The sequence below is a fragment of the Aspergillus caelatus genome (genome assembly GCF_009193585.1).
Source record: "Aspergillus caelatus strain CBS 763.97 unplaced genomic scaffold BDV27scaffold_351, whole genome shotgun sequence".
NCBI lineage: Eukaryota > Fungi > Ascomycota > Eurotiomycetes > Eurotiales > Aspergillaceae > Aspergillus > Aspergillus caelatus.
In genome coordinates this window covers 16,884-31,372 of record NW_022475614.1, presented here as the reverse complement: position 1 = coordinate 31,372, position 14,489 = coordinate 16,884, and the positions used below count along the sequence as shown (strand labels likewise).

The following is a 14,489-nucleotide window of genomic DNA, read 5'->3' as shown; positions in this document are numbered from 1 at the left end:
TACCCCTTCCAAGAAATTATCCGTATTTACTAACTAGCCTAGGACCTGTCTAGACTACTCATCCTTTGTCAGATATTACGGAGTACGTATGTCCTAATTAGACTATTATTATTAATGCTATTACCACGACATTGTCGATCGCCTACAATCTGCGTGGGGTGTGAGCAACTGTCGGCGGTTGAACTACAGAATATCAACTCCGGAGTTATGGGCCCCGACGTACCACTTAACTATGGACGGGCTAATATAGCTTTGACAGTCACAACCAATCGTCATAATGTCTTACTGAATACTTAATCAGCTTGTCAAACTTCAAGACTACCTAAATTAGCAGAACTTTTTTTCCCCTTCATTTTCTTCTCACCTCGTGATCATAATCATGCATAAATTTTACTTTCCGGCAATAGGATGATCGGGATAAATTCCTTTCTCAAAAGGTACTCGGAAATCATTGACCGGTGATCTGGAACGGGAACTCTATCGGTTTACGGCACTCACAACTACTACTAATACTACTACTACTAGACTGCTGAATTTCTCCGTCCGCCGGTTAATTGCAATCGGGTCGAGACTTTTTCTTTCCCCTTTCAGAATTATTCTGGAAACTGTAAGAATTCGGTCGACTGAGATAGATACTACTACCTAACTCCTATCAAACACGTCTCAATAGAATTGCGTAGCCAGTATAGATACGAGTACCTGCTTATGTGTTCATAGGCTGGCTTAAGTTTACTATGGATATAATACTCGTTGCATACCTTTCAAAAACATGTATGACCTGGTAGCGACGGATATGTCTGAAAGCAATAATTTAGGGGAGTCTATGAGGTAAACCTATTGTTCGAGTGCCGATGTTATAACTCTATACGGCTACGTGATATAGCAACCGTACCCAAAAACACCAGATTCTCACAACATATCCTATCGAACACTGAACTTACCGTCCATTTAGTCAGAATATCGGATTGATAGATCAAATTAACTCAAGCCTATACAATGATTACATGATTCTCGAATATATGTGTGAGAATGACTATGCGAAGCGAGCGATTCCGATGGTGACTAGTATGTTCAGCTTAACTCAGGATACTAGGCTAATGGTCTATAAAGCCCTTGATATTGTGACCCCTTCTAATGTCGTCCTGACATATATTTCCGGTAATACCTGGGTGGCTGTCGTTTGTGCTTTGACCCATGGTAGTGTCCGCTACCAAAACTACTATAGCTCAAGCCGTGCAACTGTTACTACTAGGTAAGTATTCTTTGGATCCAAACTCTTTGGCTCACGAAGAAATACAAAGAGAAAACAGAAACTATAGAGGCATCTATCAAAATTTTACTTCAAGTTAATTCTACCGATACCATCACAGATGTCAAGTCCAGCCATCTGGCAGAGACTAGTATATGATCTGAGTCCCGTTAGCAACCAGTGCTATTCTCTATGTTTTCTTTGCTTCTTGGATTTACATGATGCTTTATAACAGGTTCTTTATAATATGCAATCGCCAGCGGTCGCCTTCTTGAGCATACCCTCCTCGATTTTGTGGAAAAGCAAGCGTCTCTCAAAGTGCTTCTCTTTCGCCATATTTCGAAACTCAAACTCATGCATTAGCTGATCTTGAACACAGGTTTCAAAGTACTGTCGAATGAACTGTTGCCATTGGCCCTGGGGACACAATACAGGTTGGAATGGTTATCGCTAGAACCCTCAGCAGCGTAGGGTTCGGCCTCAATCTGGCTGTCCTAAACCGGGAGTTGAAATGGCAATATGAGCGAATAATTCGTCAAGTTAGAATTTCTAGTGATTAACGCCATTCTAGATTTCACATGCCATACATCATATGTGTTGGTCTTATGTTTCACAAGAACAATATGCTCGAATTACCTGATATTGTCACCACCGGTTAACTTGTCCGTCACCATGACGTTCGGAACCAATATTTCGCAAACCATAGTTGATTTACACAGTAGATACTCATATTGATACTATAGACCGCCTGAAAAATTTCCAGAAGCCTGGACATGGCCTGTAGCTTGTACAAGGCAATGGGTTCGCAAGCCCTAATGTAGAATGGCTGGGTGATGTACCACTCACGTCAAACTTGGGTTGATATGGAAGAACCCTAGTTCAAGCTTCCACCAATAGGGCCGTGCACCAATCCAAGCTCAATACTCTTCTTCACTTTCGAGATACCCATAGACATTATGTTCCTATGACGAGCATAAACAGTGGCAAGGGACTGACATCAAGTAACATTGAGAGGCTGGTATAAGAGCTAAAGAGCCGTCGATATTAGCATCTACAGTTTTCTTGTTTCAACTTAGTGTGTATTCAACGACTTCAAACTACGCTTTCATACATCAAATCGCTTAGTAATTTTGCAACTCTTTTGATCACAATGTCTTCTGCCGAAGAAAGAGTCAACGCCATGCGTGGCTACAAGGCGTAAGTACCCTTGCAGTAGTATCGTGAAATCTCAATGAAACTAATCAGAATACATATAGCACCCTCAATAACCCCAGAGTCTCGGACGAGGCCAAGCAAAACGCCCAGTCGATGCTCGACCAGCTTGGTGGTGACCAGCCTAGTCATGACCTCTATGCCGAGAGTGGTGAACAGAACAAGGATCCGATGAGAGTAAATGCTGGACTCAAAGCGTATGTATTACAACTGACTTCATTTCGTGAGGTCGAATATTTGTCCAGATATACTGACTCATGTCTAGTGCCGCACAGAATCCTAATGTATCGGACGAAGCAAGGCGCAGTGCTGCCGAGAGAGTTGGCGAGAACCCTGAGGAGTGAATCAGAATCATATGAAATTTGATGTTTTTGTTGTAATTATATGTGGGAATTTGAATGATAATTGATGTTGCTGTATTATGACTGTGAGATATGTTGCTCTATCCTTGATATAAAATCCTACCCCACGTACTACTGGGATACTATGTGGTAAAAACAATGTGGTAAAAACATAGACGAACTGTCGATTGATTTTAAGGAGACAATCGTTGTATTTCTTCTTGCATTTTGCTCTTGGTATTTCGATTAGTTGGGGAAACTATCTGCAGATGAAGTGTTTGATTGGGATCGAATATCTCCAGGTCTAACTCATCCCCCCGCCACTTACATAGTAGGTAGAGAGTCCAAACCTTACAATATTGTCGGAAACCAAAGCTGATTGAATGATTTGCTCAATTGCATAATGTAAAATTCACGGTGAGTAGCATAGTAGAATGTTGTGTTCTATAGCAAGTGGAGCACCTACCTCATACCTATGAGGTAATAGTGATGAACCCTGAACCTCATACCCATAGATCAATTTCATCAATCAATCAACTAAAGTCCAGATCCCTGAAGTTTAACACAAACCTAAAACACTAGTTTTTCTCTAAATGAACGTCAGCAATACTGGAGCCACTCTATTATTATTAGAGTCCACTCAATGGAACCGTTCTCCTGTTTTACAGAGTCATACATGCGTAAGAGGTGGCCATCACGATATTTGCCTTTTGGATGATCCATTGAAGGTGGAACTTCTAGGCAGTGTGGCATCCAGGTTAGACTTGTTACTGGGGCATACATCCTACATCACCATGTAATCATGGTTCTGCCCTCGGTCTGCAGCCTGCAATATAAATATGAGGAAAGATCAGCTGTCATGACCTTAAAACACACTTCTATTCAAACACAGAAAACCACATACTAAAACAATTTGTTCAACAACTCTGAGTCTCAATTCTCAGATCGCAACACCACACATCAATCAGCAAAAATGGCCGACAACCCGAACCCCGGAAACTTTGCCAACCGGCCCCACGACGAGGTCGAGGATATTGCCCGCAAGGGAGGCCAATCGAGCCACCAAGGTGGTTTCGCCAGCATGGACGAGGATAAGCAGGTATGTACATTGCTAATACCCTATCACCCTTACGCTTTTACGTGTGTTCCTAATTTCTTTCTGCAGAGAGACATCGCCTCGAAGGGTGGTCAAGCTTCGTCGGGCAGCTTCCGTCCTGGAGACCCTCGGGCCAGGGAGGCCGGTCACAAGGGTGGACTTGCCTCTGGTGGAAGCTTCGAGCCTGGAGATGAGAGAGCTAGGGAGGCTGGCCACAAGGGTGGAAAGGCTACTGGACACCCGGAGGAGTAAATATTTATGCGCTCTCCTGCGAGTGTGAAACATGTACAATAGCAAACGATTTCGTCAACGAAGTACTGAATGAATGTATGATATGGTCGAGTATTATATGACTTCCTGATTAAGTATTGTCTTTGAGTAAATATCTCTTTTCCAAGTTTCATACTGTTTAATATGAATATAGGCTGCAGTCTCATTGGTAGCTAGAATTACGAGCCACATGCCAGCCAGGATATAAGAAGCCCATTATTGCGGTATTGGTTGGTTTATAACCTTTACAATGAACTTGTATGAGAGAGAAGGTTGCTTTCATGTCAGATGTAGTTTACTTCGATCGGCATTCTTACATCCTTTACATAACTTGCTGTCTGGGTCTGGGACTCCATAGAACGGCGATTCGAGAAATTCACTTCATGTCTCCATGTGCCAACTTCTGTATACTACTCTTATTGCAAGTTAAGGCTGGTATTAATTTCTCTGAACTTTAGGACTCGAAAGTCACGGTCTTTACGGAGCCGATTTATAGGCGCAAGCTTGTATATATATCTTTGACCAACTACGTCATCGCATCCAAAATATTGGAGCAATATCATATAGCTTCCAAGTTAGTAGTCCTTATACTTCAAGTATTTTATTGGCCAAATACTGAAGAACTCTAGACTATAATTCCAGTTAAGGCTGACCTCAGATTGGTGAGTTCTAACTAGGGCTGTCACTTTATTCTGCACCGATGCGCCAAGACGTAGAACGCACGGACCACCTGAACTTTGAACAAGCAAATCGGTCTCAACCGTCGCGAACTCCTCCAACCAAACCCATAAGGCATTATCTCCCTCTCCCAGATCGAGGGGTGTCCTTAATAACACTTGCGTCTGTTTTCCTTATATTCTGCATCATAACCAATTCAGCCTAAACTTATTCGTCTCCCGACACTCACATACACCAGAGACTGCCGAAGCCTTTTAATTTTCCCTACGTGATCGTTGCCGTTGCACTGGAGGCTGCGAACTCGTCGCAATGTATAATCCTTACCAAGGTAGGCAGGACACCCCCCCCAAATGACAACCTCGTACTCTAGACTATCTACAGGTTACTGACTCCATCCTAAAGCTCCAGGTCTATATGGAAGGCCGCCTGATTTCGGGGCCTACCCGGGAGCTCCTCCCGGCATGGGTAAGTGGCACACCTGTTGGCTCCTGTTGTCTGGCATACTCCTAACAACGAATATATAGCTCCCCCTCCAGGAATGTCCGCCCCCGGAACTACTCCGCCGCCTGGGATGCAGCAAGCGAACGCCCAACAGCCAGGCCGGCCCGCGGGCTTCCCTGCGAACTTTCAACCGCCCCCGAATATGCCCAACATTAACTTCTCCGCCCCTGTGATTCGCTTGGGAACGTCGGGACCGTCGAAGTCAGCTACCCCAGATACTAGCAAGGAACGCGAAGCCCCAGGAAGACGTGCCGGGTTGGGCTCGTCGAATCTGGAAACTCAGCGCCAGAATGTGCGAGATGCGATGATGCAGCTACAGCCGCCTACCAGGGATGAGATCGTTCGGACACTCTTTGTCGGGGGTATTACTGAGGGTGTTGGTGGCGACGAGGGCGTTGAGAGGATTCTGCGGTCTGCTGGGAATCTTAGGCGCTGGATCCGTGCTACGGATGCGGATGAAAAACCGTGCAAGTTCGGTTTCGCTGAGTACGAGGACCCCGAGAGTCTGGGTACAGCTGTGGAAGTACTAAAGGACATCGAAGTGCCTTTGAAGAGACAGACGCCGTCGGAGGGCGGTGACAAGGAAGATAGTGAGATTGAGAAGAGCCAACTACTGGTATGTATTATGCATGTGGGCGAGTTACGAGCAGCTTCTAACGTTTGTTCACACTAGGTTGTCGTTGACGAGAGCTCTCTGAAATACCTAGAGCAATACGAGGCTAGCAAAGGCGAGGAGGACCCCGCGGAACGGCAATCTCGCATAGATGCTGCGCGCTCGACTCTCTCCAGCGTCCTTTCGGACTTGTTTCACCCGTCATCGCCCACTCAGAAAGAGGATGTTTCGGCGATTGATCGTGAAGGGGACACTGCGATGAAGGATGCAGAGGGCCAAGATGGTGCATCGGCCGAAGTCGTCACTATCCCCATCACAGTCGAGGATGAGCTATCTGATATTCCTCCGGAAATGAGGGAAACAGTTGCTAAGGAGATTGCAGCTTTCCGTGAGAGAAGCAACCGTAGGGATATCGAGCGTCTGAAGAGAGAGGAAGAGATCGAGTCCATGGAAAGAGCACGCAACTCAAATTCTCGCATCAGCCGCCTGGCTTCCCCTCCACCTACAGCTCCAAGCGGACCCGCTGCTGGGGCAAACGGGATCCCTCTTGGTCCTCGGGACCGCAGCATGCCGAATGCGCCATCTGGTCCGAAGGGCTTTGGTGTGCAGATCCCGAAGGATTACCAGAAGGGTGTGGCGTTTGTAAACGGAGGTTCGGTGAACGGCGCCCCGGTTTACATTAATCGTGAAGATGAAGACTCCGATGCGAGCGATGAAGAGCTGGAGCGTCGCCGTCAAGAGAAGAAGGATGCGGAAGCAGAGAAACAATTCCTCGATCAAGAGCGACGCTGGCTCAATCGCGAACGGAGCAGGACTGCAGCTTTAGAGCGCGAGAAGAAGCGGGATAAGGAGGAGGAAGCCAAAATGCAGGAAGTGCGCGAAGAAGCTGATAGGCATTTCGGGGAGTGGAATGATGATGCGGAGGCTAGCCGCAAGGCCCACGACTACTACGCGGATAGGGGAGCGTGGTTGCGCAGTCGTGCAGCCTTCCGAGCACGTGAAGTTAGTATGGATGAGGCCGATCGTGCTGCCGAAGAACGGGAGCGGGCTCGCTCTGTCCAACAACGGGAACAGGCACGTGGTATGGCAGACGACTTCCTTGCTCGCCAGGCAGACGAATTGGAGACCCGGACTCAGGCCCCCAGAGAACCCCAGCGCTTCAAGCTCTCCCTTGGAGCTGCGGCCCAGAAGGCTCAGGCTGCAACCAGCCGCCGGACTGTTGCCGAAGTCGAAGGATTGCTGGAAGACGAAGAAGAGCCGGAAGCAACGGCAAGACGTCCTCTCATTCCGATCAAGTTCGACAGCGCTGCGGAGGCTGCCGGACTCAGCGAGGAGGAGCGGGCGCAAGCTGCCCGACACCTGGCCGCCGAAATCCCCACCGAGAAGGAAGGATTGTGGAACTGGGAAGTCAAGTGGGAGTTCGTGGACGAGAATGTGGTCAGCGAACAGCTCAAGCCCTTCGTGGAAAAGAAGATTGTCGAATATCTGGGTGTTCAGGAACAGATGTTGGTGGATGTGGTGGAAGAGCATGTTCGAAAGCACGGGCATCCCCAAGAGCTGGTGGAACAACTGGAGGAGGTGAGTTTATCTTCAATAAAGTCTTGTTTTTGTCGATCGGTTGCAGTGTCTAACTTTGTTTTCCTAGGCTCTCGACGAAGAGGCAGAAGTCTTGGTGCGGAAGCTGTGGCGAATGATCATCTTCTTCTCCGAAAGCGAGAAGAGAGGCCTGTCTGGTTAGAAGACCTCTGGACGCTGGGCAAAGCCCAGGTCAGACCGGGTCAATCAAGTCTAGAGAGGGTAGTACTCCTGTTTCACGACACCTATCCACTATTACATGAAAGCACCAGTACTTTTAAATTGATATCCGCCTTTTCAAGGCACAAACTACGTTGCATTCGGTATATGGCATGTTTGATCAGCACGTTTCCCAGGCTTATCTATCGCTAGCCAATGTAAACATAGTCTTACCGGACTCATCAGTAGTGAAGGCTTGTACTTTATTAGTGTTTATGCATGTAAAGAGGCATATCTATAGCCGATCCAACGTACGGACGGAGATCAGCCGCAGCCGTTCGGCATTAACTACAAACTGTATCATTTTGTCAGCAGACCAAGAGTTTTTAGCGTAAATGACATCCAGAAGATTAGATACTCAGGAACATGGACGGAGGCGGTCCGACTGTCAAATCGCACACGTTGAGTGGTGGAAAAACTGTTCCCATGGGGTGGAAGAATTCCTCCGCCAATGATGATGGATTCCCCACAGTATCGGGATAATTAGTCCAGCGCAATTCAATGTATTTCCCTTATTTAGCCTGGAGGGGAGGAGGGGTGAAAGCCGTATATCTTGCGCCTTTTACCCCCTCTGTAACTTGATTTTTTTTTTTGCTTCGTGTCTATTTCATTCCTTGCGCAAGAGACGTCTCTGCTCACTGTCTCTGTTTTGTTTGGGGTTCTATACCTAGACTTTGCATAGATCTCTCCTCGTTTCATACACGACATTGTATGACCACCCCCGCATCTTTAAAGAAAAAGCGATTGTAATTCTTCCGCCTACGACCAGAGCCTGATTTTACTCTGTTACTCTGAAACTACTCAATTGACCTTATTTCCCTCCATTTCTACAAAATATACCCTACACAATGGTGAAGATCACAGGTTTCACTACCCGGGATGTGCGGTTTCCGGTAAGTCAAAAGGCGGTTTCTAGATGCGATGCAATTGCTCTTCAGTTATTGACTCAAAGAACAGACATCCCTGGACAAGACTGGCTCCGATGCCATGAATGCAGCAGGCGACTACTCCGCAGCCTACTGTATCATCTACACTGACTCCCCGCATGCTGGACACGGAATGGTATGTGGATCGTGCAATGCCCGCCACAGCCACAATAACACTAACACCTTAACTAAATAGACATTCACCATCGGCCGTGGAAACGAGATCGTCTGCGCCGCCATCTCTCTTCTCGCACCCCTCGTCGTTGGAAAGGACTTGGACGAGCTCACAGCCAACTGGGGCAAGACATGGCGCCATCTAGTATCAGACAGCCAGCTGCGCTGGATTGGTCCTGAGAAGGGTGTGATCCATCTTGCCCTGGGAGCCGTCGTCAATGCCCTCTGGGACTTGTGGGCTAAGACACTGGGCAAGCCTGTCTGGCGGATCGTGGCGGAGATGACACCCGAGGAGTTCGTCCGTTGCATCGACTTCCGGTATATCACTGATGCTATCACTCCTGAAGAGGCCATTGCATTGCTCAAGGAGGTAGAGAGTGGCAAGGAGGAGCGTATTAAGGAGGCGGAGCAGAGCCGTGCTGTTCCTGCTTACACTACTAGTGCCGGATGGCTGGGCTACAGCGAGGATAAGCTGAAGGCTCTTCTGCACGAGACCGTCCAGCAGGGCTACAGGCACTTCAAGCTGAAGGTTGGAGGTAACATTGAAGATGATAAGAGGCGGTTGCGCATTGCTCGTGAGGCCATTGGTTACGACCAGGGTAACATTCTGATGGTGGATGCTAATCAGGTGAGTTGACAATGGCATTGGGCGAAACCTGTCTCTCTATCACATTACTAACATTCATCTATAGGTCTGGTCTGTGCCGGAGGCTATCAGCTGGATGCACGAGCTCGCCGAGTTCAAGCCCTGGTTCATTGAAGAGCCCACCTCCCCCGACGACATCCTCGGCCACGCCGCTATTAAGAAGGCCCTCGAGAACACCCCCCACGGCCCTATCGGCGTCGCCACCGGAGAGATGTGCCAGAACCGCGTTATCTTCAAGCAGCTTCTGCAGGCAGGAGCCTTGACTGTTCTCCAGGCGGATGCTTGCCGTGTCGGTGGTGTCAACGAGGTCCTCGCTATCCTCTTGCTTGCTCGCAAGTTCGGTGTCCCTATCGTCCCTCACTCCGGTGGTGTTGGTTTGCCTGAGTACACTCAACATCTTAGCACAATTGATTACGTTGTTGTCAGCGGTAAGAAGAGTGTGCTGGAATATGTGGATCACCTGCACGAGCACTTCGTGCACCCCTCCAGTGTCAAGGATGGTTACTACGTTACCCCTCTGGAGCCTGGGTACAGTGTGGAGATGAAGCCCGAGAGTATGGATGAGTTCGCTTTCCCGGGTGAGCAGGGCAAGAGTTGGTGGACGACGGATGCTGCGAAGACAATTCTGGAGGGTCCTCGGATATAATGAGACTAAAACTTGATGTATATGTTTTTTATGTTTCTCATGTGAATATTTATGTATTGAAAATAGCCATCGCATTGTTTGATTTCCCGTGAAAATTGCTGCTATTATTTCGTTCACTTAATACGCTGCAAAATGCTTTATGAATACATGCCCAAGTATGGGTTTGATATAGTACAACACGGGTGTGTAACTGTGGCGTTGTGGCACAAAGAAGCCTTACGCAGACGCAGGCCACCCAAGAATAATGACTTTCGTCTGTCACAAGCTTGAAGCTACCTACCGCTTCAAGCTTTAAGTCCATCGGAGAACTAAACAACAGCGATGATCATGCCGATTGGTTTACATCGGCTGCAGATGGAAACACCTAGCTCTCACTTCTGGTACGGCCAGCCTGTGTAGAAAGAGGGAGTCCGCGGCCGAATTCATGTCGAAGGCAGCCTGACAGAGCACAAAGATTGTATTTGGACAAGGACGTGGTCTATCGCCACTGTATGCCAAAGATTTTCAAGGCTTGCCCGACTCCAGGCTTCTCGCGAGCTTGCTCAAGGATGACCCGAGAGTGACCTGCATAAGGGCCTTAGCTTGGAATTGTTTATGTCGGAGATGAGCTGTTACTTACCCTTAACATCCAATGCGAGAAGCTGATATTCCCACTCATTCTTGTCAAGTGGCTTAATCATATGGACGTGTACAACTCCTTTGTTGCGTGGTCCCTCAACCTGAGCGTTGACAGTTAGCTATGCACACGTCATCTAAGAAATAGCGCAACATACATGGAAGTTCATCCTCATATGGTCACGCCCTAAACGATCCTTTTCCATGGTAGTTCTTAATATGAAGTTAGTGCCTCTGATACGTGGCCAGCCAAGAAGAACAGGGTACCCACGCAATAGGACGATTCCGCGCCCATTTATTCGAAGTGCTTTCTCCATATGCTTTGATTTCCCTTCGGTCTCCCAGAATGTCCGTACAACGACTGTCGTCTAAGATGCGCTCAACTGCCTTCTCGTACTGCCATGTCCGGCTATTCGGGGAGAAAACCTCTGAGTAAAGCAAGTAACATACACCCCCCTGCCCATGTATCAGTCCTGTATCCGACATGCATCATGAGTTTTCCATGAGCAACATTGTTGCCCACTCAGACCTAACTAACCGTCAAAGCCGCCCCGGCCAATATAATCACCAAGTTGAACGACTGCTGGGTAGCGCGCGCAACCTTTTCCCGTCCCGTCAGTTCTCCCCATTCATACCGCCCATCATCGGACAGCACGGTCACGTTCCTCCGCTTTGGGGTCGACTTTGGCCCTGAGCCTCCCCCGAGATCGCTGTGAGTCGCATAGCATCGCGTCAACTCGCTCGTGCGGGGAAATCCAGGGCGCAAGAGAAGGGCAGACGAAGCCCGGTGCAAGGAAGGTCTGGGTATGAGGTATGCACTCATTGTGGGATATCGAACATCACCCGGGTTCCCGTCGGATCAAACTGTATCGCACGGCAGTCGTGAGCATGGGAGATTCGAGCAAGAACTGCTGAATGATCTCATAAAATTCCATGCGCTGAGCCGTGGTCGGCATTCATTGAGACTCGGTCCATGTGGGGAGACGGGTGGGTCACGTGGATGACTTCCGCTCTGGTGAAAATTTCCGGAAGGGTCCGAGTATAGATGTAATTGCAATACAGAGTAACAAAGAAGGTGTGAAGACTTCCCTATCTAGTCCTGTATTTGATACCATTGCTTGGCTTGAAAGTATTAATTGTGGATCTCATTAAGATGAAAACAGGGTAAGAACATCTTTTTGCAACGTTTCAGATCAGATCTCCCCCTTTAAACATAGAGGGATTTTTAAAAGTTACAGTAATTTGTAACTTCCGCCCGGGGGTCCAAAACGATTCCGACCACGTTCGTTCTCCCGGTTGCATTTTGGATCTCTCTTCCTCCTCCCTCGAAGTCCTGACATCCTATACCGTCTTTGTTTCTACTTCATTCAGGACCCGTCTCGTCCTACTCGTCTCACAATGAGTGCCACCAAGGCGGAGTCTCAAAAAATATTCGAGAAACTCAAGCTAAAGCCCGCAAACAAGGTGCGCGCAACCCCTCACCCACCGGTCTAGAAATTGGCCGAGTTCGCTGACTCCAACCTCATAGTTATGTTTTGATTGCGGCTCCAAGAACCCTACTTGGTCGTCGGTGCCGTTCGGTATCTACCTGTGTCTCGACTGCTCGGCCCACCACCGTAATCTGGGTGTCCACATTTCCTTCGTTCGTTCCACAAACCTCGACCGTATGCATTACCGTCTACCCTAGATAGGTCTTTGGCTTGGCACTAATGGATGCTCACAGAATGGCAATGGGAGCAACTTCGGCTTATGAAGGTCGGTGGAAATGAGTCCGCCACCAAGTATTTCCAGTCGCATGGAGGTTCCGCTGCCCTGGCTAGCAAGGACACTAAGGTTAAGTATACATGCAATGCTGCCGTGAAGTACAAGGAAGAATTGAAGAGGCGGGCTGCGCAGGATGCCGAGCAGTAAGTACCATATTGTCTATGCATATCACTCTACCGCTAGATGCTTACCCTGCTTTCCCTCACAGACACCCCGAAGAGGTTGTGATCACGGACGTTCCCGCTGGCACCCCGTCCAACGGCTCTAGTACGCCTGCCGGCGATGCTGAGGATGACTTCTTCTCTTCCTGGGATAAGCCCTCGATCAAGCGCCCAAGCAACCCTCCCTCACGCACAGGAACTCCCCCGGTGGTCAGCCGCACTGCGTCTCCATTCTTGAACGCAGGCGCAAATGGCTCGCGCTCCAAGTCTCCTCTTTCGGGATCCGAAAAGGAAAGCTCTCCCGCTCCCGCTGCTATCAGGGCCAGCACTACTGTCCGGAAGACTACGACGGCTAGTACTGCAAAGAAGGGCAGTGTGCTAGGTGCCAAGAAGGCCCCCAAGCTGGGAGCGAAGAAGATCGGCGCAGCTGAGGCCATCGATTTCGAAGAAGCAGAAAGGAAGGCCAAGGAGGAAGCCGAGCGCATTGAGAAGCTTGGATATGATCCCGAGGCTGAAAAGGCTGAGGCCGATGCCAAGGCTAAGAGTACGACTACAGGAGCTACGCCTCTTGCTGCCCCCACGCCGATCAGCCCCAGCGCCTCCAGAAAGTCCCACGAGCGTAACTCTAGCGATGTAGAGCGTTTGGGAATGGGTATCGGACGCCTAGGATTTGGCCAGACTGTTGGTTCGAAGCCTGCTGCTCCGAAAAAGCTGGGCTTCGGCTCTGTCGCTCCTGCTCGGTCAGCTGCTGAGGGTGAGTTCACTATTGCCATGTTGAAATTAACTGCAAATGCTAATAAATCATCCAGAGGAGGAACTCAACCAGACCAAGTCCAGGTTTGGTACCCAGAAGGGTATCTCCTCCGATGAGTTCTTCGGGCGTGATAGATTCGATCCCTCAGCCCAGGCCGAGGCTAAGGAGCGCCTCCGCCAATTCGATGGTGCCACCGCTATTTCCAGTAACTCCTACTTTGGCCGCCCTGAAGACGATCTCCCCGCTGGAGATGATGGATATGGAGACTTGGAAACTGCGGCCAAGGACTTTGTTCGTCGTTTTGGCATGACAGCCGGAGATGATCTTGAGAACCTTACACAACTCGTCGGAGACAGTGCCGTCAAACTGCAAGGTTAGTTATCCCGTCTCTGTTCATTTGCCTCCTACTGACAATTCTGTCTAGGCGCCATACGTAACTACATGAACAGCTAAACGGATACAACCAAATGATCAATACCGCGGCAACCTTTTCAATCTCCACCTTCGGACACCATTACTTTGCCATGATTAGCCAGTTCATTGCCTATCACTTTGGTGGCGTTTTTATCCCTATCCCTTTAGAAAGATATCCTCGCGAACGCAACTCCGGCCTAATTTCACCCCTGGGGACTGCGAGCACTCTAGCCGGGAAGACGTTCGGCTTACTGTAGTCCGATTCGCGGAGTGGTCGAGGTCGGCTTCTTTGTTAATTGCTCGTGATTCTGACTTAGTTCGAAAATCTTTTAAGTTGGCATCTTCATTGAATATCATCTTTGATTTGCTATTGTTCCTGTATATCCTTTTCTTTTCTTTTCTTTTTGTTTTCTTAGGTAGTGCTAGGCGTTTTTTGTCAATTAAAACCATATATTTTATACTTTAGAAAGAATCTACCTTGTAGCAACCATGGATAGCTTTGAATTTAGGCATCTACTGCAGGTCAAGAACAAAAATTGAAGATCACTAGATCTTATACAAGCCTTAGCCCTAACAACAGACTAGGTCCTTTACAAAACTCACACCCAAGAAATTTTTGAAAAGTCATATACATC

General features: G+C 48.4%; 6 protein-coding genes across 6 annotated transcripts; 5 read left to right on the top strand and 1 right to left on the bottom strand.

The window, feature by feature from the left end:
• Window positions 1–2,286: 2,286 nt before the first annotated feature.
• BDV27DRAFT_138065 (Con-6 family protein) lies at window positions 2,287–2,883 on the top strand. The gene is made up of 3 exons (XM_032069147.1): window positions 2,287–2,446; window positions 2,506–2,658; window positions 2,727–2,883. The coding sequence occupies exons 1-3, from the start codon at window positions 2,400–2,402 to the stop codon at window positions 2,803–2,805; spliced, it is 279 nt and encodes a 92-aa protein (XP_031921311.1). The 5' UTR covers window positions 2,287–2,399; the 3' UTR covers window positions 2,806–2,883.
• A 735-nt stretch (window positions 2,884–3,618) lies between these two features.
• Window positions 3,619–4,281, top strand: BDV27DRAFT_138064 (general stress protein). The gene is made up of 2 exons (XM_032069146.1): window positions 3,619–3,901; window positions 3,968–4,281. Exons 1-2 carry the CDS (start codon window positions 3,776–3,778, stop codon window positions 4,148–4,150), a joined length of 309 nt encoding a protein of 102 aa, XP_031921310.1. The 5' UTR covers window positions 3,619–3,775; the 3' UTR covers window positions 4,151–4,281.
• Window positions 4,282–4,967: 686 nt separating this feature from the next.
• BDV27DRAFT_72249 (uncharacterized protein) lies at window positions 4,968–8,005 on the top strand. The gene is made up of 5 exons (XM_032077407.1): window positions 4,968–5,174; window positions 5,249–5,311; window positions 5,371–5,963; window positions 6,021–7,538; window positions 7,606–8,005. Exons 1-5 carry the CDS (start codon window positions 5,156–5,158, stop codon window positions 7,696–7,698), a joined length of 2,286 nt encoding a protein of 761 aa, XP_031921309.1. The 5' UTR covers window positions 4,968–5,155; the 3' UTR covers window positions 7,699–8,005.
• A 338-nt stretch (window positions 8,006–8,343) lies between these two features.
• BDV27DRAFT_138062 (mandelate racemase/muconate lactonizing enzyme family protein) lies at window positions 8,344–10,219 on the top strand. Its single transcript, XM_032069145.1, has 4 exons — window positions 8,344–8,647; window positions 8,712–8,816; window positions 8,877–9,482; window positions 9,547–10,219. The coding sequence occupies exons 1-4, from the start codon at window positions 8,603–8,605 to the stop codon at window positions 10,144–10,146; spliced, it is 1,356 nt and encodes a 451-aa protein (XP_031921308.1). The 5' UTR covers window positions 8,344–8,602; the 3' UTR covers window positions 10,147–10,219.
• tim21 lies at window positions 10,220–11,684 on the bottom strand. Its single transcript, XM_032069144.1, has 5 exons — window positions 11,300–11,684; window positions 11,033–11,217; window positions 10,920–10,974; window positions 10,766–10,865; window positions 10,220–10,710 (listed from the first exon to the last, which is right to left on the bottom strand). The coding sequence occupies exons 1-5, from the start codon at window positions 11,582–11,584 to the stop codon at window positions 10,625–10,627; spliced, it is 711 nt and encodes a 236-aa protein (XP_031921307.1). The 5' UTR covers window positions 11,585–11,684; the 3' UTR covers window positions 10,220–10,624.
• A 320-nt stretch (window positions 11,685–12,004) lies between these two features.
• On the top strand, window positions 12,005–14,348 carry BDV27DRAFT_138059 (ADP-ribosylation factor GTPase-activating protein). Its single transcript, XM_032069143.1, has 6 exons — window positions 12,005–12,225; window positions 12,290–12,425; window positions 12,485–12,668; window positions 12,734–13,440; window positions 13,496–13,813; window positions 13,865–14,348. The coding sequence occupies exons 1-6, from the start codon at window positions 12,160–12,162 to the stop codon at window positions 13,891–13,893; spliced, it is 1,440 nt and encodes a 479-aa protein (XP_031921306.1). The 5' UTR covers window positions 12,005–12,159; the 3' UTR covers window positions 13,894–14,348.
• The last annotated feature ends 141 nt before the right edge of the window (window positions 14,349–14,489 follow it).